At 41.1% G+C, this 22,798-nt stretch overlaps 2 protein-coding genes across 2 annotated transcripts; both read left to right on the top strand.

The window, feature by feature from the left end:
- The first annotated feature begins 1,717 nt into the window (after positions 1-1,717).
- On the top strand, positions 1,718-4,095 carry LOC106642527 (DUF1676 domain-containing protein Osi10b). Its single transcript, XM_014357338.2, has 3 exons — positions 1,718-2,225; positions 2,770-2,985; positions 3,857-4,095. The coding sequence occupies exons 1-3, from the start codon at positions 1,718-1,720 to the stop codon at positions 4,093-4,095; spliced, it is 963 nt and encodes a 320-aa protein (XP_014212824.2).
- A 6,081-nt stretch (positions 4,096-10,176) lies between these two features.
- On the top strand, positions 10,177-12,638 carry LOC106642528 (uncharacterized). The gene is made up of 3 exons (XM_014357340.2): positions 10,177-10,540; positions 11,057-11,122; positions 12,418-12,638. The coding sequence occupies exons 1-3, from the start codon at positions 10,177-10,179 to the stop codon at positions 12,636-12,638; spliced, it is 651 nt and encodes a 216-aa protein (XP_014212826.2).
- Positions 12,639-22,798: the final 10,160 nt, after the last annotated feature.

Raw genomic sequence — 22,798 nt, 5'->3', positions numbered from 1 at the left:
AAAAAAAAAAGACAATGATTTTTTTTGCGATTTTTTCCACCAACAATGCAACTCCTCTCCTTTTTCCTTTTCTCAAAGTACATGCAGTAAAAAAGATGTTACACGGTACAAAGCCACACAGAGCTTTATTTTGAGCTGCAAACGAGACCTGACATTGGTTTTGAAAGCGATACGGGACTCGGCGTGCTACCGTTAGCCCGATGACCCCAATGAAGTTGGGTCGAAAACAAAATTTTAACGGTCCACCGGATGAATTTTGATCGATAAAATGCACGGAGACGTTGACCAAATTCATAATCAGACGTGCACTCGAACACGAGGCTGTTGGCATATTTCCAGGAACCATCAACGAGATCATCGTATCGACCAAAAACTTTCACGTTAATGCTTCCTCTTTCGAAAACGTGGCTCGGGGGATCCCGTAAAAACTAGGACGCATCATTCGATACGTCGATCGCGCGCGTGTGGTACTTTTATCACGTGAGGTCAATCTCATCCATCCAAAAAAAAATGGACCTCCCATTCACGCACAGGGTATACATACCTCGTAAATTAAGAAGCACTAAAAAAGAAAGTCTCCTTCGGCTGGGAAGCACAATCGGAGGAATACACGTTTCGGGGAAGGTAACCTTCACTTTTATCGGATCTTGTATACGCGTAGGATCCCAGCCGAGAGAGAAAGCTTTCTCTTCTTCCAAATCCCTCGTTTTCCCATCACGTTTGAAAGATGCCGTGGTGCCCCGTAGCCGGAACTCTGGTCATGCATCTGGCGTATGTCTTTCACCCGCCGAGGAACATAATATACGCTACACATTGGATCGTCGTGTTTGTCGTCATTGTCATTATCATATCACCATCTTAGACGTTGGCGCTATTTTTTTCCCTTTACGACACGCAAAAACACAAAGGAAACGAAGACTCGCAACGGAGGAGGGAATAATGCTCCGGGGAGGAGGCAATTGCTTCACTTTCGCCGGCCGATCCACCGAGTGAAACACCGATTGTTTTGTTTCCCTCGCTTGCACGTTAACGAGCTACGAGTGTATAGGACGACCCGCGAGAATAAGTCTATTTAGGTGGGTGGCTTCGGATCAAGGTATGCCAGTTTTGCTCCAGACCTCGTCCTCGAGCGAGTGAATTTTTTTTACATTTTTCTTGTGCGTTGGTACAATTTTTTTTTTTTTTTTTTTTTTTTTGGTGCACCATGTGAAGAGGCTCTTGTGAGATAACGTTGACTAAACCAAGTGATCATGAAGTGTAAATGGAAACGGAACCAAATTACGTTGTACATTATAATTTATTAAAAATGTTTAACATGTTACAAAAAAAAAGGAATTGAGAAAAGTATCGTAACCAAGTTGATGTTTATCCATGGAGACGTTTGTGTTTGAGGAGTCAGTATTATTTCAGTGATAATGTCGCAAGAGTTTATACTCAAAGAACGGAAAATATATCGATAGTTTGTACAGTTAAAGTTCAATTTACCCCAATTGAGGAATACTTCAGTAAAAAATGTCTCTTAAAGTATATTTAACAGTAGCCAAAAGTGATACATGAATCTCATTAGTAGTACATACACCATTGCGTAAAACTTGTAAATAGTTACCATACGAAAAGCACTCCTGTATCCTTTACACATACCATCAAAGACCCGAACCAAAGACTACATATTAGTAAAAAAAAAAAAAAAATCTCCCAAATTTCCTAAAAAAAGGCCATGAAGACCTTGTTTCGGAACTTTTACACGCTCGCGTGCATCTCGAGCGTCCTCGCGGTAATAATGGACCCTGGCAGCAAGGACGATCCCCAAGAGGCCCCACCCGAGCACCTGCAGTCGGAGGATCCTCGCACCTTCAACGAAGCCTTGCGCACCTGTTTCGCCAAACGCAGCCACGGCACCTTGGAGTGCATCAACCGAGGCGCCCTGTCGACCCTTCAGGCCTGGAACGACGACGAGTGCTTGGACTTTGGGTCCGTGAAGCTCGAGCGCAGCGAGGGCCAGAGCCGTAACATTTTGGACCTCGACTGGGACCCCAAGGACTTTGGCAACGTGGTCAAAGCGGCCTCCAGACTCATGGAGAGGAGGAACATGAGGTGGGACCTGAGCGGCGTTTATCCAGGGCTGCAGATGCGCGTCGGGCCCACCCTCTCGGCCGGCAATGGGCTGCTCGAGTTCGTCGTGGACGAGAGGACCGGGCTTTACCACAACAGGCAGCTTGGAACTGGTTAGTCGCGAGATTTTCCGGCTTATACGTACCATACTGACGTGCGATTTTTAATTTCATCCCCTATTTCCCTCGTATGCTCGCTAAAAAATCTCGAAACAAGTAGAGGAGATTATAAATATACTCGACCCACTTACGCGGACCCCACGCAATATTCCCAGTACCATGTTATGCATAACAATCAAATAAATGAATCGATCGGTAATATATACTTCAAACTCGTTGCAAAGGTTGTTAGTATCAAGTGACGTTTAAAAAATTTCCAACGAGGATCCACATCCTGTAAAAGTAAAAAGCTCGCGCGTGCATGAACGCGAGCGTGGCTAGTTGAGTTGCGAACCTCGGAGTACCGACGCGAGTGCCGTATTCTCTCTTGAGCAACTTGTGGAAACCGGTACCGATACCGACCAGAGTCAAGTTCAAGGCTGCGCCAGGACTCGGTCGATCCAACGGTGTACCGGTACTTCGGGCGTCCTTCGCGAGGCAGCAGCACGGCCAAGGCGAACGGACGGCTCTTTTCTGTACATTATATCCTCTTTTCCAGGCCGACTGCTGATACGACAGCTCGTGCTGCCCTTCCTGCTTGGGTTCAAGTTCAACGTGGCGGCGCTGCTGCCGTTGCTCTTTGGCTTCCTCATCGTGCTCACCAAGAAGGCCTTGCTGCTCACGAAGGTCGCGCTCTTCATCGCCGGCCTGCTCGGCTGGAACTCGCTCTTTGGGGGACACAATGGACCCTCCTCTCCGGGCTTCGTCGCTAATGGTTTTGGATTTTTTTAGTTTTTTTTTTTTTTTTTTTTCTTTTTATTGGGCTCCAGTTTTTTTCCTCAATTTCGTAATTTTTAAAAAGATAATTTATTCCAAACTTTGTTGGCTTTTCAATGGTTTCTTGCAGAGGTGACGGGGATTTTTTTATGCCTATTTTGAAGCTCTAACAAGTTTTTTCACCAAACAAATGATCGATTACGGAAGAAGAATATTATAAATTTGTCGATTCAGTGGATTTTAAAATTAAGGGGTGAAGAAATACAATAATTATATGAAATTCATAGTGTATCCATAAATTCAACTAAATCGTTTTTTAAATTAGAGTTTTCAGTCATTGATTACATAAATTATCTTTTGATGAAACTAATTTTATTTTTGTTTTTTGTTTTTCCTAGGATAGGCCAATTTGGATAAAATACTTTTTATAATGTATAAAATACCTTTTTTAGTATTGGATTAATATGTTCATTTTTAGATTTTGGCAATTTTGTAACTATTTTATGCTACATTTTTTGACCATGTAGACTCATTCACAGTTAACATCGTAAGAAAAAAGGCCAAACACAAACTAACTTAAATTGCACTTGCGTATTGTATATCCACGAATTGGACCGTTAATCGCTTCGCGTTACGTTTCAACGTATGTAATTAGATAATTTGTTGCCATACTAAATATGAAAAAGAGGAGGAAAAAGATACTCGTCATTAATGCACTTCCTCGCGAGCATACGAGTAAATCTAGTTACAGCGAGACGCATAAAGCCTCTCCACGCTCTGATTGAAATTTACACCAGCCACGATTTTTCTTTTATAGTCACCTTCAGACAACAATTAATTTCAGACTAATATATTTCTCGTTTCGACAGGAGCATACGGCGTACACGCGAATCCGGCATTTGGTCAGGGGATAAGTGGCCTCAACCCTACGAGCTTTCAAGATCCAAACTACCCCTATCTGCCCTACAGGGGTGAAGGCGATAACAGCTTTCCTTTTGGGCAGCACGTCATCCGTGAGATCGTCAACGTTTACGAGACCACCAACCAGGAGAACGAAGAGAACAATCGAAGAAACAAGAATTTTGTGTGGACTCGAAATGAACCTTGAAATAAATTGAACTTCGATTTTTTACATATTTTTTTTTTTTTTTTGGAGGATGCGTGTTTCTTGAATGAATAAGAAAAAAAAAGATCAGACCTTTCAGTTAATGCTCATGAGTTACAAGACTGATTGAGCAAAACAGCGTAGACGATTACTGGTAGTATGAACACGATGATAATTTTTTATCATTTGAAAAAAAAAAAAAACATTTAAATAAACAATTAGAGCTACACGCGTACAGTGGTGAAGGAGCACTTTGTTTTTTTTTTTCAGCGTAAAATACCGTGCGCGCATCGTGATAAATAGGTTGCGGTAACAATCGCATTGCAACCATATAAGTCGCAGCCTCTCCACGTTAAAAAACCTTCATCATCATTTTCTCGTAATCTATGAGGAACAAAGCAAGTAGTGCGGAGTAAAAGTGACTCGACCGCCGCGCGCAAAAACTCTTTTCTCTCTTTTAACGATCCTTCCCGCACTCTCGCCGCATTATACTCTTTGCTCACATTCTCATGGTAAGTAGAATGATACAAACGCGCTCCTTCTGCCCCGGCCATATGTATATATATATATATGTACTATCAATAAAAAAAATTTAAAAAAAAGATTCAAGCCACGCGCCATACGCTCGATTCCCGTGACACTATTGTTCAATTCGACCAGGATCCAGCATAATATCGGAGTCAGTGTAACACCTAGAATCGCCCGCCGTCGCGATGAGCAGCCATTGTGGCTATGTCTCTCATAATCGTCCCTAAACACGATTATTATGTTGTGCTCCCATTCTACGTCTCTTGCGCGACTTTACTGTCGCTTTCGCGCTCGTGTGTACCCCCAAATATATTGTGATCCTCAATTCATCTCCCGGATGTACACTACACCATTCAGATCAGCAATTTCACGCTTTTAGAGCTCTGATTTCAATTACGGTTTAATCCTCGGGTATGAGCAAATTGCAGCCTATTGTTGCTGGTCTCGGAGAAAAAAAAATTTGGTTCACCAGCAGAGCAATGATATTTTGTCATTCAAACCCTTCATCCACCAACGTACAAACGAGCAGCTTCACGAATCTGTCGAAGAAATGCCAAACACGCCGTAAAAGCTGTCGTTCCAAAACAGTTAGTTTTTATCCCGCGAAGAGCGTACCGGGGCAAAATAATAAAGTTCTCGTTCAATGGACCCCAATTGGCCCCGCAAAATCTTATTGAACACCTTTACAGTTTTTCCGACCCAATTACTATCACACGTCGGTGCATGCACGGATGATCATCCATAAACTGTGCAAAGAGTTCCGCGCTGCACTGAACAGTAGTGATTTATCTTCTTCTGCAACAAAATTCATTCGGAGACTCATACGCGAGATTTACTTCCAATATGTAAAAATGCTCGCAATTACCGGGACAAAAAGTGTGCAGCTCTCTGATACAGCAGAAAAATGAGAGCTGCGAGGGAAAAAAAAGCTAATATGATTGTTGGGAAGAGGTAGGGGCAAAGACTCCACGAGAGAGCATCGGGAGTGTTGGTGAAACGAGCGGACTTGGCGTGCGAGTCTCCTGCAACGGACCGCGTGGAGACCCAGTTTTCATGGACACGTGCAGGAAAAATCGAGCATCCTAGCTGCTGTCCCTCTCGAGTGTTTGGAACTGGCGTGAGCTTAATTAGGAATGAGCCATCGACGGATCGTCTCTCCCGTTCTCGTTTGTCGTGTCCGGCAAATTACAGCGGTCCGGTTTGACACTCTCTTTCTTTCCTCTGGTTTTCCCGCACCTCTCAATTAGAGGCTAATTTGTTTACTCTTTTGAGATCCCCGATCCTTTTTTTCATCCAATCTTACCAGGGATACAGTAAAAGTGAACTTGCCGAATGTGCAGACCCTTTGAGGATTAGAAAAGCCCTTTAAGTTCTCACGACCAGATTGAGAGATAAAGTCTTTGGGATCAAATCGCTGGTTCACAAGCCCGTCTCTATACCATGCGGTTCACTAGGACGGGATGGATAATTATGTAACGATGAAATTTAGGTTTCGTTATTTAATTTCTTTTAGCTGAACAATAACCTCACCATTTCTCGCAATGGTTCGACTTTTTGTCTACAAACGAGCTCACCCAAGGTATTCGTGTCTACAAACTTGATCGAAATACATCACGCGATGAAAAATATTCAAAAAAAAATGAGGAAACACCCAAATAGCTTGTTTTAATTTACTTTTGTCGGATTCAATTAAAATAACCCGTTGCCTATATGCACTGGCTTACACGAGGTGTACTCGTGAGATTCTATTCCATGCTCCACTCCTTCGCTAGGTATTCATTTCATTTCTTTTTTTTACATCGCAATAACCCAAGAGAGAAACAGCGGACGTAAAAATTTTTCCCAATTCCTCAGACCCAAGTCTCCACTGCGCTCCTCCAATTCATGCTAATTATTCCCATAAATATTAAAATGAGAACGCACATCCTTTATCTTATCAAATGAAAATGCAAAGAAACCTGCAGATTCCTCGATACCATTATCATCGTAAAATACGTGCGCTCAAACGAAACTACATTCTAATTATTGTAATTATCACAATATCCCGTGAACGCATTGAGAAAAAAAATTAAACGTATTACTCCCCAATTAGTGATACTGCAATTGCAGCATAGAAGACAATCACGCGTGATTTTGTCGAAGAGGAGAGCGATTAAAATTTCACTCCCATTGTAGTACGACGTAATGCACCGCTCGCGTATAGACACATCGACCTCATTAGGAAAGGCATTGAGCAGCGAAAAAATGGAGCATTGCGTGGAATCGTCGTCGGGTCTTACAAAAACACCGTTTTTCTCGTTCCCACACGCCTCTTGTGCATATACACGGAAACAATCGCACAGGACCGTGCCTAAAAGTAAACCTCTGTCACCTTGGGTGCAAAAAAAAAAAAAAAAAAAAATAGGAAACACCGCGAGAAAGTACCCTAGAGATGAGGAGAGGAGAAAAAACACGCCAAAAACAACAGTGGCTGTTGGAGGCGTATACGTACGTATACTCATACCGTGGACAAAAAAAAAGGAAAAGAAAAAAAAAAAGGCACGCAGCTCGTGAAAACGCGAAATCCGCTGTTAGTGGGTTAACGCGTGCCCAACGGAGCGAATCGACGCCGCTATAAGGACTGGAATATCCATTTGTGCGTGAAGCACAGCTCTCTCTACCCTACGCGCTGCTCCGACTATTACTGTTTTGCTCGCAAGTGCGCTTTGCATAGACGCATGTGTGTACATGTACCACGTGTACATTATACTTACGCGGAGGAGATCAATTACGCCGCGGTTAGCTGACTCCAGGGCTCTCACGTACGATAGTTATGACGCGCAAAACATGCACGAGTACGTGCGTCTTTTGGATGGTACGTTGGTGATGGTGTGTATGGGGCACACGTGTACGCTCCTCCTCGGCCGCAAAAGCCGGAAGTTGTGTGCGCATATATGTACACTATACAGTGAAAAGGGTACTATTTTATTTTTTGCTTCTAAAGTAGGCTATTACAATTTTGGCTCTTTTTCTTTGCTTTTGTTTTGTTAGCTGGTTAAAGTCAAGTCTTTACTCGTATAATGAAAAAACAACTTGGTAACAATAGAACAATATGATGCCGAATTCCTCATCAAAATGAAATAAAATTAAATTGTGATTGAATAATGTCATTCACGGGGAGTCATGCTTTTCCAACCACTTCAAAAAAGGGTACTCCAAGGAGGGAATCTTTTTGAAAGGAAAAATGCCATTGACTCATTTTTAATGTTATTAAGAATGAGATGACATTTGTAATACTTGTTTATACTTGCAGTGTAAAAATTTCGATGACTGATACGTGTGCATCGAATTAAATCTCAATGAAAAAACTACCCCAAAATAAACTGAGGCATATGAGTTAATGGGAGGCTCATGAATTTTCTCTATAAATGTTTTAAAATATTTTTTTTTATTGCACACTGCATATCGGTCTCAGACTTTCTAGATAAAGATACTTTTGAAATTCCTACCAAATTTTTGATGATTTTAAGAGACTATACGTAGTTGTGACAATCTCATTATCAAACTGACAGTAAAATTTTCTGTTGTTTTTTAAAATTTTCATCGTCTGATAAAATATGATTATCTAGTCGCGGGTGCAGTAAATCAAGCTTTGAGTAATTAGGTAAAATTAGGTTGGGTAAAAGAGTTCCCAGCCATTATTGAAATTCCCGTTTTGTTAAGGGGCGTGTTGGGATGATGATCATGTGCACGAATCATATAACGTCACGACTACCCACATGCACATTTATTGTACAATAACGAAGCCTCTTTCATTTTACATACTAATATTGTTATTTTCACAACGATCATGGCAGATGAATTAATTATTTTACTGTTACCTTAATATTCCAGAAAAATGATGTATTTCGAGCTATTTGACGCGATTCACATTTATCTTTTCGATAAAATATACATTATAGTTAAATCGTAAACAATGATGTTCATTGCGTTGAACAGTTGTTTGATGTATTCCATTAAAGTCCAGAGCTTGATTTCATGGACGTACGCGTGTATGCATAACATAGGCATGTATTTATTCTTCTTCGGACTGGCAATTCCTCTGTCGGACGCAGAATCGAAGCTCCAACAGCAGAGCTCGTACAAGAAAATCAGAGCAAATATCGTCCAGTCATGGGTTATTATCCGATTTGCGAATGACTTTTTTTCAATGCCATAAGAAGAGATAAAATTAAGAAAAAAAATGGGGGGGAAGGGTGCTGTCAGACGCGGACGTCAGAGAGATAGAGAGCCGGGGAGCGCTAGAAAGTCTCAACGCGCGAAATAAATGATATCCATTTGCCAATCGTATTTATGATGGGTACATGAAAGCCATAAATCGAAATAACACAACGCTCGACGCCGGCTTTTCCTTATAAGAGTCGCGGTCTGATTTCTATGATCTATTTCGTGTGTACATGTGGTGAATACACTCGGCAAACAGCTGAGATGGTTGATCTTGGGCGAGAAATCTCGGAAGGAGCGCACGTACGGGAGAAAAAGAAATACAACCAATGGTGCACTGCTACGATGACTGGAACGATGATTTTTGGCCAAATGTGCAGTTGATCGTGTCGAGATATTCATTGTTGAAACTCAATTAAATTTTGAGCTGAGGTAATCAAGACGTGGCTAGTATCATACGTCAATGATTGGACATTTTACGAGCTTCAATTAACTATGAGTTTGGATGAATAAAAAAATCAGCATCGTTACAACAATGAAATAATACATAACAATAAGTTACCCGTGATCTATAAATCCACAAAAACGAAATTCCTTCAAAAATAGAGGAAAAAAAGGACCCAAAGTCTCGCTACTGATGAACTAAATCTGCACGTCATCCAAAGTTACTCATACCCCACCATGTAACTCCAAAGATTCTTAAAAGATCATCCATCAGACTCCCCACGATGGATCGCGATACATTGTCCGTGGACCCAAGCACAGCCTCCCCCCGCGATCTGCCAAGTTTGAGGCTCGTTTGGCAAGCAGGTCATCGGGATGATGCATCCACAACACTTGGCGTACCCCAGCTCACGTAGCCAGGCGGCTCCTTTTTTTTTTTTTTTTTTTTTTTGCAGCTCCTACAGCAGCTGCCGGAGAATCGTTTTGCTCCAGAGGTTCCCCCCACCCTCCGGAATCCTTCCTTCCGCTTAGCCTCCACGGCAGGCGCTAAACAGCGCGTGCCGCGAGGTATACACGACGGGGCCCCAAGTAGGAAGGCGCAGGTGGCGCAGGATAAGCTGCTCCTGCTCCGTTGGGTATAGGTGCGCGTGTTAGCCCCTACTACCGTTGGGTGTATCGGGAGCGGAGTAGCAAAAAGTATATAAGAGCCGCGCCGTCGAGGCGTTGTTTGATCAGTCGAGGCGCGGATCCACGCAAACGTCTTATCAATGGACGAGGTGCAGTGATCGACAGTATCATCTACCGTCCGTCCCATACAAAAACACACACACAAAGGGTATATACTCTGAAAGTGCGCGTCACCGCAACCTTGTTGTCTACGGATCCGTCGCACGTGCGCGTACAAGAGCAATGGGGATGAGGGCCTGGCTCCTGGTGCCGCTGCTCCTGCTGCTGTCGACGGCCGAGTCCCGGGGCTCGAGCGGCGAGGGCTACGTCAAGCTGTTCGAGCGCTGCACCAAGGAAAAGAACACGTTCGATTGCCTGAAGAAGCGGGCGCTCGATATCCTCGACTCGGCGATCAAGGACGACACGGTGTACGCGGTCAACGATTACATATCGATTGGGAGGGACGCGAGGGCCGCGAGGAGCATCGAGCTGCAGTCTGACGAGAACTCGACGGCCAGGGGTCTTGACGAACAGTTGGACCAGAAGTTCAACGACTACCTTAGCTCGAGGAGCGTCAAGCTTACGATACCCGGTGATGCGCTCGAAGGTAATTTTTGTGCATCATTTTTTCGGGGTGAGATACAATCGGGTTGATTTTGTCGTTTGCCAGGGATAATACAATTGGGGGTGGAAGAATTGGAGGATCACGTTTATGGCAATATTTAGATTTACCGACGTTTGCGTTGTAAAATCAAGGGGTTGTGACCTGGTTTCAATCTTTACTTTTACTTTAGACGTAGGAAATTGGGAAGAAGCTTTAATGAGATAACGTAATAAAAATTTTCGTTGTTTATTGTAACAATTATATTTAAAATTTTCTTTTTCATGGCAGAAATATTATTCACAATATTTTTCAAATAAATATAATAATTGTACATTTTACAATTTTAATTGTTTACATGATGAAAATGATAATATATCGAGCTTAGGATACTAAAGACAATACATATCAGTGTATTAAAATAGTGCAGATCATGCTGATAATGAGATTGTATCAAGTCAAATTTTACTAGAAATCTTTTTTAGAAGAAAGATTCAATAATTATATGTGTTGAATTTTCAGGAAGAGGAAAGAAGGACAAGAAAGGAGGCATGGGCGGTGTCATGATGGGTGGATTGGCGCTTGCAGGTGATTGATACATTAATTTTTTCTTTTTTTTCACCGTGACAGAAACACAAGAATTTTTTGTAATAAATCACCAACGCAATAACGCTAAATTACGTGACAACATTTTGCTTGGAGTACACTATACGTGATGCGCGTGCTTTATGAATTAACGGAGCCTTAATGGGCACCCTATCTCGTACATCACTCATATACCCCAAGTGTATACATACATACGGAGAGGAAAACACTCGTTGGCAAGATAACTTGACGTGCTTTTACAAACGCGCCATTTGTTTAAGGCTTGAACAAATTTTAATGGAAATGGACTAATATAACTACTAGAATAAATCTAAGCTTACTTCAGTACTTTTCTTTAATTTTTTTTTTTTTTTTATTGCTTCACTCCATACATTAAAGCACAATTTCCATAAGCTCACTACTGCACAATTGACCATTAAAAATCAGCAGGTAACAACGAAATCGTAAAAATAACATCTGTCAGTCGGCTAGCTCGGAGAAAGCCGGGAGAAAAACAAGGTTAACGTTCATTGTGCGACATAAAGGTCAGCATCTAGGGCATCTATGAGAACAGAAGGAGGCAAAAAAAAGACGGGCATTACACGCATTGAACCGCACCATTACGTATACTTTTCCGCTGTACAGGTGCCCATTTTTTTCATTTCTTTTTGTTCCTTTGACGGTACAGTGGACATTCACTTCTCTCGATATAGTCCAAATAAAAAGTATCAAAAGAGAGGGAAAAAAAAAAACTTTTAACCGGAAACAAAGTACGATTTATTTGCATTATTCCTTTAGCATCGAGATATTCATGTAACTGGGCACGAATAGATTTATCGTTTTTCAAATTCCAGCCAATCCTCAAGTACTCATAGATGCACTCCTTACCCGCCCATAAGATACACACGCTTCAATGAAAATCTCCATAATCATTGGACTAGATAAACACAATAAAATCTCGGCTCCGTTATCGCAATCGTGAAAAATCACCCAGATCCACAGACATTTTCCCGCTCAAGCGTCATCCTCCGACGGAACAAGCACGAGAGAGATAATTCGCGCTCGAAACATTGGAATGGCAAATAGACGCGTCAGGCGCACCCAAGAGCCTCACCACTTATTCCGATAATCGTGCGTATTCGCAGCCGCGATCAAACATACCGTGCAGTGGCGATAACAGTCCATTCTATGTGCGCCACATATTCCCGAGTCACGTTCGCAAACATCCGCTCGTCGTTAACCATAGGACTTGCGTATATGTAGAACGCCATACTCAGCTTAAACTTCCATGTCCGCAGGTATGCTGGCACAGCTGGCCTTCGGCAAGATAGCCTTCCTGGCGGGTACGGCTCTACTCACTGCCAAGATAGCGCTGGTTCTTAGCGCCATAATCGGCCTTAAGAAGCTCGTCTCGGGTGGAGGCGGTGGTCACGAGGTCATCTACGCGACGGCTTCCGAACACCACGGGGGATACGGGGGTGGCTGGCAGCGGGCCCTCGACGCCATTCCCATCACCTGAATCTCATCGCAACTCCGGAATATACTCCGGCATTTTTAGGATTAGTTTTTTATTAATTTATTTGTTTATTTGGTTTTTTTTTTTTTTTTTTTTTTTTTACAATAAATACAAAGTCAAAGTCCTCGCCACACTCGATTGATTTTAGTCAAGCTGTCAATTAGTTGATATTACGAGTTATGTATTATACATCATCAGCACACCAGTCGTCGTGGCACCATCATGCTCTATTTGTTCGATTTAAATTTATTTGTCATTTTTGGCTAATCGATGGAATCGTTTATTTATTTATTCATTTATTTATTTATTAACTCGTTGTTAGTTGTTCGATACGTCTGTATGGAAATTTTTTTAATAGAAATCGTTTCAAAGTGCAGGTTTTGCTCAATGATTTTGGAAAATCTCAACAATTTCCGTACAGATGTTCAACTGTTGTAAAATTTTCGCAATAAAGTTAAACTTTTAATGAAAAAAAACTCATTACCCAACCACCTTCCCTCATCCAAGACTTCCAAGAATTGCTATTTGTCGACAACGTTGATGAAAAAGTCAAAATTTACGTATCAACCCCACTCGCCATGTACTGGCATACAGTTGTAAAAATACAATTGTCATGTGCAATAAAAAAAAAAAAATAAAAAAAAAGAGAGAGAGAGAAGAAAGAAAAATTTCGCGTGTATTAAAGATGCTTCATCATTTGATCATATCTGTACAACCCAAATAAGATATCCAAGTACCATTCAATGACAAGCAACTTGGTTGGCCATTGCATCAAGGGTAACGTGTGGATTAAAAATATTCAAATGAAACATCTCACAGCGGAGCACGTAGCTATTCAATCAATATAATATACCCTTACGGTCGCAAAGATCCGCTACGTATATTGGCTTTTCTCTCTCGCTGGTTTTTTTTTCTTCTTCGAAGCAGAGTCGAGCCTCGTGCAGCGGAAAAATCGTAACGCTTGGCAGCCAGTGATAATTGCACAGGGGGAGTATATAGTATGACGACACGCGATCCTCGGACGGTGCTCTCTTCGACGATGTAACGAGAAACTGATGCGTCGCGTACCTGCGAGCACGAATGGGCAATTAGGAAGTCGATGGCCGTTTAGGTCAGCGAGTACGCTTTTTTCGTTGTGCTGGGATTTGGGGCTTTTTCACTAGGATCTCTACTTATTTTGGATTAAAAGAAGTTTTTTTTCTTCTATAATTTCAAAAAAAAAAACCTTCTGATTTCGTAGATCTTCAAAGCAAATTGAGTGGTGCAAAAGGAGACGAGATTATGTAGTTTTGCACCAGGGCAGGAGTGCAGTTTTCAGCGACTTAAATGCAGATAGGAGAGAGAAATAATTACCAAAAGTTATTTTGCAGGTTTTCTAGCTAAAACCTTTCATAGGTAAAACGGGTTTAATTGCTTGCATCGGAATCGACGTATTACCTATTTATTTTTGGTACCCAAAGAAAACTATACATAACTTCAAGGTAACAAACTTATACCTGCACGATGAAAAATAGTAAGATAAGTGATATTTTCTGGAAATTGTTTGCTACGACATAAATCACAATTTTTTTTTAATTTTTCTTAAAGGCCCAAGAAACCTACTACGTCATCGTCGGCATAGTAGACTTAGACACTGAATGTTGGAAGAAAGTGTTCAGCTGTTACACGATACTTTCAGCGATGGCGCTATCGGGTAAAACGAGAAGTTGACCTAAGTAATGTTTAAGTTACACATACAACACGTAATATGAAATATAAGTGAGTTTACATAACAATTAAACAAGAGCTTATAAATCCAGTGATGCCATAACTAATATAAAAAATAAAAATTGTTTATAAAAATGTTTATAAAACTTAATTAAACATTAATTAAAATCAATAAGGTGTAATAATATTTTCATCGTCAACATTGGTTTAACAGTACAAGTTTTTTTGCAAAAAACAATTCAGTCCAACGAACGTAAGACAATTAAACATAGAAAACATAGAACCATAGTAAGAAAATAATACTTCAATTTACTTTTTTTTTATAAATATTGGATATTCTCTAAAAGGAATACATGTAAGAATAAGTAACATTGTGATGATTTATGTCTGATAAATCGACGGTGTGTAGTGTATCAAAAAAAATCTCACGTGAACTTTGGTATACATCCAACTATAAAATAAATAAATATGATATAAATTACATAAAATCCAATCACGAGAAAAGAAAGTACTATAACAATAAACGCAAAGATGGTAGCTTGCATTTCTAACAACACAAAATTGTACGATACGACATAACGTATACGCACTATCGAATAACGTAGGATCATTGTGACTTGACAAAACGGATCATATCCTTGTGATTTAATAATTGTTTGATCGAGATATATCAATGAAAATGATATGTAAATCGAAAATTATAACATATAATCATATACATCAAATTGTAAAATGCTATGTAGATCAACAGCAACAAGCAGGTAGCTACAATCGAGTATCTAGATCAAAAGTGCTCTCGTTATTGCTCGCTATAAAAGAAATGAGGAAACTTTTCCATTTAGTGACAATAATAATAGTCAACTATTGTACTGTCGATTTCCATCGACATGGCGATAACAGAAAGAGAATAGTAAATTTTCTTTGCGATTTTTTTTTTTTGTATAAATATATTACAATTCTGTAAAAAAAAAAAAAATAATAAATTAAAAAAAACAAACAAAAACCAGAGATAGAAACGCAAGGTTTTATCGGCGCGCTCTTCGCCGTCGCCGGTTGCCACCCTCATAGCTACCACCTCCACCCCCGTGATCGTAGTCGACGCTCGAGCTGTGGCTGTAGTGCGGATGCTTGACGATTTCGTATGACGTGGTCTTGTGATCTGGAAGGGTGAGTGCTTTTTCACTGACATGTACCTCTTGTGTGTCTGCGAATGAGTTTGTGAATTTTTGTTTTTTTTTGTACTAAATGGTTTATCTTATTTTATCTTTTTTGTTTCGTCAACGCGTGTATATTTATACTGTCACATGTCAGTTAACGAATCTAAGTGTTATGTCGGTCAGCACTTCAAGGGATTTTAAAAGAGCAAAATATCTATTGGATCCAAATTAGTTGAGAAAGATTTTTAAAAAATGACGTAGTTTCATTTATAAATTGTTAAGTATTTTCATCTTCGTGAATTTCGGCTCATGTGAAAAAATGCGTCCAATGATAGTGCATCTGAGGGATCTCATAGATTCAACATTTAATTGAACACACGATGTTTTTCAAAAGCGATAAAAACAAATCATCATTTCACCCTCGAAGAGCTGACACCTGTACTATTTATCTGTCAAATGGTTCGTAAGTCAATGTTAATCGTACCAGATTTTTTCAAGGCAAGAGCCGTGGCGATTGCGAGCGCGAGTTTCGCGATGACCAGAGCTTTTCCGGCCAGCAGCGCCACGGCGTGGATCATAATGTAGAGCATGACCGCCTTCGTCATGCCACCCAGTATCATCAGCATTTTGCCGTAGCCCTTCTTCTTTTTTCCTCCACCTCCGAAACCTCCTCCACCCTTTCCTCTACCTGCAAGAATTGAAAATCATTAGCTCCGATCATTCATTTCAGCGATATTTTTTCATAAACTTTATGGGTATTGCTCAAGACGTTCCATGTGAACTGAAAACTTTATTTATCATCAATATTTTGGCAGGGAAGTGAGATAACTTAGATGCTCTCGTGGTTGAATAGGATGGAAATTTAGCCATGTCTTATGTTTCCATTCATTATAACTGAAATGTGATTATAAAATACAATACCGAAAAACTAATTCGTTGGAGTATAGATCTTTCATCCAATTGAAAAGTTACTTTTTTTTCAATGGATGAAAAATATTGTGTATCACGATAAGTTGACCAATACGAACAAATACTCGTATCTTAGGAATTACATAATCGATTCATTTAGCATTCAATTCACGCCTAGGGATGCAAATTCAAACCAATCCAATTTTAGTATGAAAATAAAAAAAGTAATATTCTGTCGTGCACCGATATGGTTACCCACAAGGAGAAAACGGGGTGAAAATCATTAACACTCAATCATCTTCTAGATTTTCTAACAGGGTAACCAGAGTCCAAGACTCGGGAAATGAAAAAAAAGGTAGGTCAACCGAGTCATCGTGTCAGCACTGGCAGACTCGAGTTTTTCAACCCCCAAACCATCCTCCATCACTTTCGTTACCTTCCTCGACGTCAGTCCCCTCAGCTCCATCCTCTTGCAGCATTGCCTCATCCCCCTGTCCATCAGCCTCGGTGTCTCGACCCTGCACTTGCCCCTCGCCGCCCATCCGCTCGACGTCTCCACCCTTGAAGGCCCTACTCCTCCTCGGTGCACAGTTCAGCCCTTCGCAGGCAACACCACTAGGATCAACACCAGTAGCACCAGTACCACCGACGGCCGCGGCGAGTCCATTGACGAGCCTTGGCAGGCGTCCCCTCAAATTCGTCAGCCCATCCTTGTCCACAGGCACCGCGGCAGCGACGACGCGAACACCACCGAGACTCGGGCTGCCATCGAAGCAACAGCCCACGGCCACCAGTAAGACCCCGAGTATCAGCCTCGCGAGCATCCTTGCGTTGAACTAGCCGCGTGCGCGAGCCAGCGTTTTTATTTATACGCCAAGGAGCCACAACCAGGTGTTGCTGGTGCTCCAGACCAAACGATTACGCCGATCGTGGCAATTAAATCGTCGGCGGAGAACAACACAACCTGCGCCACCGATGCAACCAGTAACCTTCTCTCTCTCTCTCTCTCTCTCTTGCTTTTTCCATAGGTGCGCGTAGGTGCACACGCGACTCCACCACTCGGTGTACCTACCTCTGCGGTCACCTGTTGCGCTGCATCGTCGCGATATACAGAGCGTGAATTCCAGCCGAGCAGTCCGGCAGTGCTTTTTTGCCCCGCTATGTGTGTACGTGTGCATGTACGTATATTATCGCACTGGCGGCGCCATCACCACCGCTGCTTCCGCCTGATGCATGCACGCGCGCGTGGCCCTCATTTTTCCTCCGATGATATGTGCGCCTCCTTTCGCGTAAGTACATGGGATACACACGTGTGCACGGGCTGAAGAGGAGGAGGAGGAGGACGCTTGGCATCGATGCGCCAACTGATCGAGATAAGTGCACAGTTGGCCCGATGTCGATCGCATCCAGTTATCATCACCGTATACCCCACAGTATACTCCGCGCTTTTCCTCCTTTCTTCCACAGTATGTAGCTCGGACCTTTTTGCTTTTTGCGGGCTCCTTTTTTTTTTTTCTCTCTCTCTCTCTCCTTCTATTTGGTCCTGATTCGAGGGAATCGGGCCGATGTCACTTTTCGCGGTTTTGGATGGCTAGATTGGTTTTGGACAGTGGCTTCCACGCGTGGAATGCTCATTTCGGTTCGGTAGGTTTTTGGAGTTTCTAAGCAAAAAATCAAGATCCAACACGTCGATTTCCACTGTTTGGATTCATAAGGAATGACTTGTTTCTTTTCTGGAGCTGTTCTGTTGCTTTGTCACCGAATCGAAGAGCGAGTGGTCGAATAACTGGAAATTTCAGGATAGTCGAAGGTGTTTTAACGAGTATACGGATGATTACGATTTTTCTGTCATTAAAACAAATCGAACGGAAACGTATGCGTGTTTGAAGGCCAACGAAAATGGAGTATCAAAAGGAAAAGTGTGTTAATCATTGGAGAATAATGGCACATCGCGTCCATGGATGGAAAAAAAAAAAAAAAAAAAAAAAACTAATAATCTAGATAGTGCATGCAAATACGAGGAAAAATTCTGGAAAGTATAACTTTTCCGACCCAGATATCCCGATCGGAGTTGATATGAAACACGATGGTTTTCGAGAAAAAAATGGACTTTCCTACGAACGCAGGGAAAGTTTCGATCCAAGCTAACGATACATAACGCCCGAGACAATGTTTTCCTGTTGCACCCGATACACCAGCTAATTGGACGCTTTTATGCGCGAACAGGCACGCGTATACGAGCAATTGGAAAAATCGAGGTGGCGATGCGTATTTGCTAATTTGTGGCAGAACAGGTGTAACAAAAGGATTGGACGAGGAAACGATTAGGGGAAACGAATCAGTCGAGGACGTTGCAGCAAACAAAAGTATTGTAATTCATAGTGAAAAACTATTTATAATAATGTAACTTTGACTGAAAAAAATAACTAAACTTTTTTTCTGGTATCCAAGAACAATCTTAAAATTCTCGAGTTTTTACATAAATGGATACAACCCTACGTTAATACAAAACAAACAAAAAATACAGGAATTTCGCAACAAGATCTTCGTTAGCTCTGTTAACGCGTAATGCAATCACACAATCATCGCTAGATAAACTTGTTGTAATAAATAACTCGATGCAACGAGATGAGATGAGGATTTAGTTAATCCATGGATCCTCGAAAGTACCTCCTGCTGAGTCTGCAATTAAACGACCCGCGCGTACAATTTCGTTGATCCACAATCGCTGCAGTACATCATTCCTTGCTTCGCAAGCTCAAACGCTCTTAACGGAGACACGAAAATATAATTAGAGTTGCTCTAAACGTAACTAACGTTACTCTCTTCTGGAAAAATAGGTTGATCGCAAAAATTGACAGTTTGTGAGTAGAAAAAGGTAAAGTTTCCATAAATGTGCCAAACGTGTTCCCACATCCTACATGTTATGGAAGCCAACGGTGCCGATGCCAAGAGCAACGACATATCGTGAAATTGCTAAATTTCGTGGGACCCATATTCTCAAGGTGGACACAACAAAGTTAAGCGCACATGGCCGATCACGAAGATCGAGCTTGTCGAAAAGAGGCTCCTATTTTCTAACGCGTACACGTGTACATAATCGCCGAGGGAGGGGAAAAAAAAGAAAAAATCTCAGCACACGCGAGCGACACACTTGCACGCATTAACCTATTAGCCCATTCCTGAAGTACACGTAACGTGTTGTATCCACACGCAGACGGAAAAACTCGACCCATCGCCACGGGTCTTGATTCAATGAATAAAACAGCTTCAACGAAGCACAAAACGCGCGCACACCCACACGCGCGCTATATTTAATAAGTAGCGTAGCGCTCTAGCTCGTGTATCCATTATCTACCGGCACATCCCTTTTTTACGGACCTTCTACCACAGATAGGCTGGAGAGAACGACTGCCTCGAGGGCCACGAGAGCTGTGATTGAGAGCTTGGCAGCAGCTTCCCCGAGGAGATGTTGGAAGTTAAAATTGCAGGAATGGGAGTTTGGAGGGAAAGGACGATTTATGGCCTGCTCGATGGGCGATACATTTCAATGGTACTTACGGGCTTTCAAATTCTTTGGATGCACTTTAACATAGTACCAGTGTACTACTCGGAATTGGACTTTTATGTGTTTTTTCGTAGGTATAAGGTGACGAGTTGAAATATGCAAATACGGATCACATTTCGTATACAAACTACATTAATTAGTTACGGACCAACATAAATTTGTTGTTTATAGTCGAGATTCGTCATAACTTTTTCATACTTTAGCTGCTCCTTTTCATTTTCCTTATGATTCTTCATTGCATCATTTTGATTCACCAATTATGTCTTATCGTAAAAGACACCAGGATCTTACAACTCCGAGCGTGTGGCATTTATCATATCGAGGTAATTTTTTTCAGCATTTGAGCAAGTAAACAATCCAGTGGGAGGGTTTTTGTCTGTTTCATAAAACTTGTGTCTGTGGAGTAGAACATATGTACGACTTGTTCTCTTTGAGAGCCTCAGCAATGTCTTTCTAGTATGTGTTGGATATACTTATAATACACCAATGAAATTAACACCAAGTGAGCTTCAACACAGCCAAAGAGACCATTGAGCTCGACTTCCTTAAAAATGCAATACCCGCCAATTATACCTTGCAGACGCGCGAAATGAAGCCGTAGCTCGATACGTATTTTAGAGAAGAACAATCGGAACAGCATCTGCCGCTGTGCACGACGACATAAAAATTACACGCAAGACTCCGCACGCGGAACAAGAGCCGGATGCTACGAGCAAAAGAGAGAAAGAGATGATGAGCGAACGGAACGGGGAGGGAAAAAAAAGAGCCTGCAAGTACGTATAATGTACCTACATGATGATGCTTCACCGCAAAAAGGGGGCCTTACAAGTGTAGTGTACACGCGGAGTTCTAGAGCCTATGCGTGCAGCAATAAACTCCTGCACTTACCTGAGAGTGTTTGAGCACATGTGTATACATGTGAAGTACATGTACATATACGAAACTGCAAGCTTACCATATTTATATACGCACGTTAGTTTGTATTTTGTCACCATCGCTGTCGTCGATGCATCATTATTTGTGTGTTATTTTTCTTTCGGAAGCATATGGCGAGCGAAGTGGATGTTGTGCACGAGAGGTGATGGACGTAAGAGGTCGAGATTGCAAGTAACACCATTTGAGTACCCATTCGTAGGTTATTTATTTCCTAGGTGGGTTGGATTCTTCGAGTTGCCTGGATACGGGAGATCGATTTCTATTTTTCTTTTTTCAAGCCGTGCTTATTTGCTAAAATGGGAATGGTGCGTTTACGTTGCAAGTGGCCAGGATCAGTAGTTTTTGATAAAAATTTTTTTGTTATGATAATCGGATTCATTAACGGAGTTGTTTTTGCTAGTATTTTTACCCAGTAGCAGCCAACTGGCTTAGTTGGGTCGTCAGAGCACGAGAATGTACGAGTCCGTACAAGAACTTATCTTGTACGATTATGTATCAAAGTAGAGCTGTACCTGTTGACTAATTTTATCACTAGTAGTTATTTTTTTTATTTTTTTTGTATTACTCTTACGTTAGAAAGTCTATCATTCATCAAATTTTTCTATCTACGATTTCTCAAATTAATTTTTTTGTATAACACAAAACTGTGGGATTTTATCCCAAACATCCTAAAGAAATTGATCTACGCTCTTAGTGCAACTTCTAATGAAACTTTGACAGTTTACAATTTATTTCTTTGACTAGAGGATCATGTAGAGTATTATATTGCAAAAAATAGGAGGATTGTTCAAATTGGAATTACATTAATACGAATTACGAGTAAGCGTCCTATAAATGATAGGCACTGAGGTGTATCTTTACTCTACTTGAAAATGTAGTAACATTTGTTGTAACACTTTACTCAATGCAGTCTGAGCTCATAGGATTCTTATTATTCACAAAAATCCAGGTACACAAAACCGTTTGTTCTACTCAGACATTCCCTCGTAGCACACATATTTAAAATAAATTAACATGCACGAGCAATTTATTGAGCTACAATCGACGAGACGCGGAAATGCAATTTCAGCAAAATCTCCGGTTCGTATTACAATGACACAGAATCTTATAAAGGAAAATGTTGATTGAGCACGTATTCATAGAAAGTCCAACATGTTATCGTTCGAGTAGGATACCCCATTTATTGTAATAAGACACTCGTTCTTTTTAAAATTGTTTTTCTTCATAAAATATATGTTATGTATTATTTGAAAAGAAAAAACAATTAATTAATTTTCATGGTTTACAATAAATATTTTCCGCGAGTAAAGTTTAAAAGACAAATGTCTTACGAAACACGGGTTTTTCTACTAAAAATCGCTAAATTCACGATTGTTGGAACAATTTATGTATTTTTTACTTTGAAGGTAAAAAATTTTTATTGTGTAATCACTAGAACGTATAATGAAAAACAATAAATGAAAGTAAACCTAAGATACCTTTATTCCCAGTTGACCAGATTTTCCTGACTTTTTTACCGTACGGTCATAACGCCGCTTAAAAAAAAAATCTTCCTGTGGACATGTATATATATATACTTATTACCGATCCAATAAACAATGGCACCAAAAAGTCCATGTTTTTCGCAAGTAAACACATTCTCCCTGTTCAAGTTAAGCAACGTGTGCTTTAATTAAAGCAAACTTTACCATCCTATCATCTTGTACATACACCCACTCTCCTCTTGTACATACAGACATTCATTTATCCCCTGCGATGCTCAATGGAGCAAGCCATCCTCGAACCAATTCCAGATCAGCACCATAAAGCTTCTCTAGTCGTCGCTCCAGCTCGCGTGTATACATATGCATACCAATCGCACATTCACTCCCACGACTTGGTGCGCT

This window comes from Copidosoma floridanum, unplaced genomic scaffold (assembly GCF_036245765.1).
Source record: "Copidosoma floridanum isolate Cflo_tuat_1 unplaced genomic scaffold, Cflo_Japanese_pri ptg000021l, whole genome shotgun sequence".
In the NCBI taxonomy this organism is placed as follows: domain Eukaryota; kingdom Metazoa; phylum Arthropoda; class Insecta; order Hymenoptera; family Encyrtidae; genus Copidosoma; species Copidosoma floridanum.
Note: the sequence above shows the minus strand (reverse complement) of the source record. Positions and strands in the feature narration are given on the sequence as shown.

Coding starts and splice junctions, on each gene's coding strand:
- LOC106642527 (XM_014357338.2), top strand. CDS start 1,718: ATGAAGACCTTGTTTCGGAACTTTTACACGCTCGCGTGCATCTCGAGC. Junction 2,226..2,769: donor CAACAGGCAGCTTGGAACTG/GTTAGTCGCGAG, acceptor CCTCTTTTCCAG/GCCGACTGCTGATACGACAG. Junction 2,986..3,856: donor TCCGGGCTTCGTCGCTAATG/GTTTTGGATTTT, acceptor TCGTTTCGACAG/GAGCATACGGCGTACACGCG.
- LOC106642528 (XM_014357340.2), top strand. CDS start 10,177: ATGGGGATGAGGGCCTGGCTCCTGGTGCCGCTGCTCCTGCTGCTGTCG. Junction 10,541..11,056: donor ACCCGGTGATGCGCTCGAAG/GTAATTTTTGTG, acceptor TTGAATTTTCAG/GAAGAGGAAAGAAGGACAAG. Junction 11,123..12,417: donor GGGTGGATTGGCGCTTGCAG/GTGATTGATACA, acceptor CCATGTCCGCAG/GTATGCTGGCACAGCTGGCC.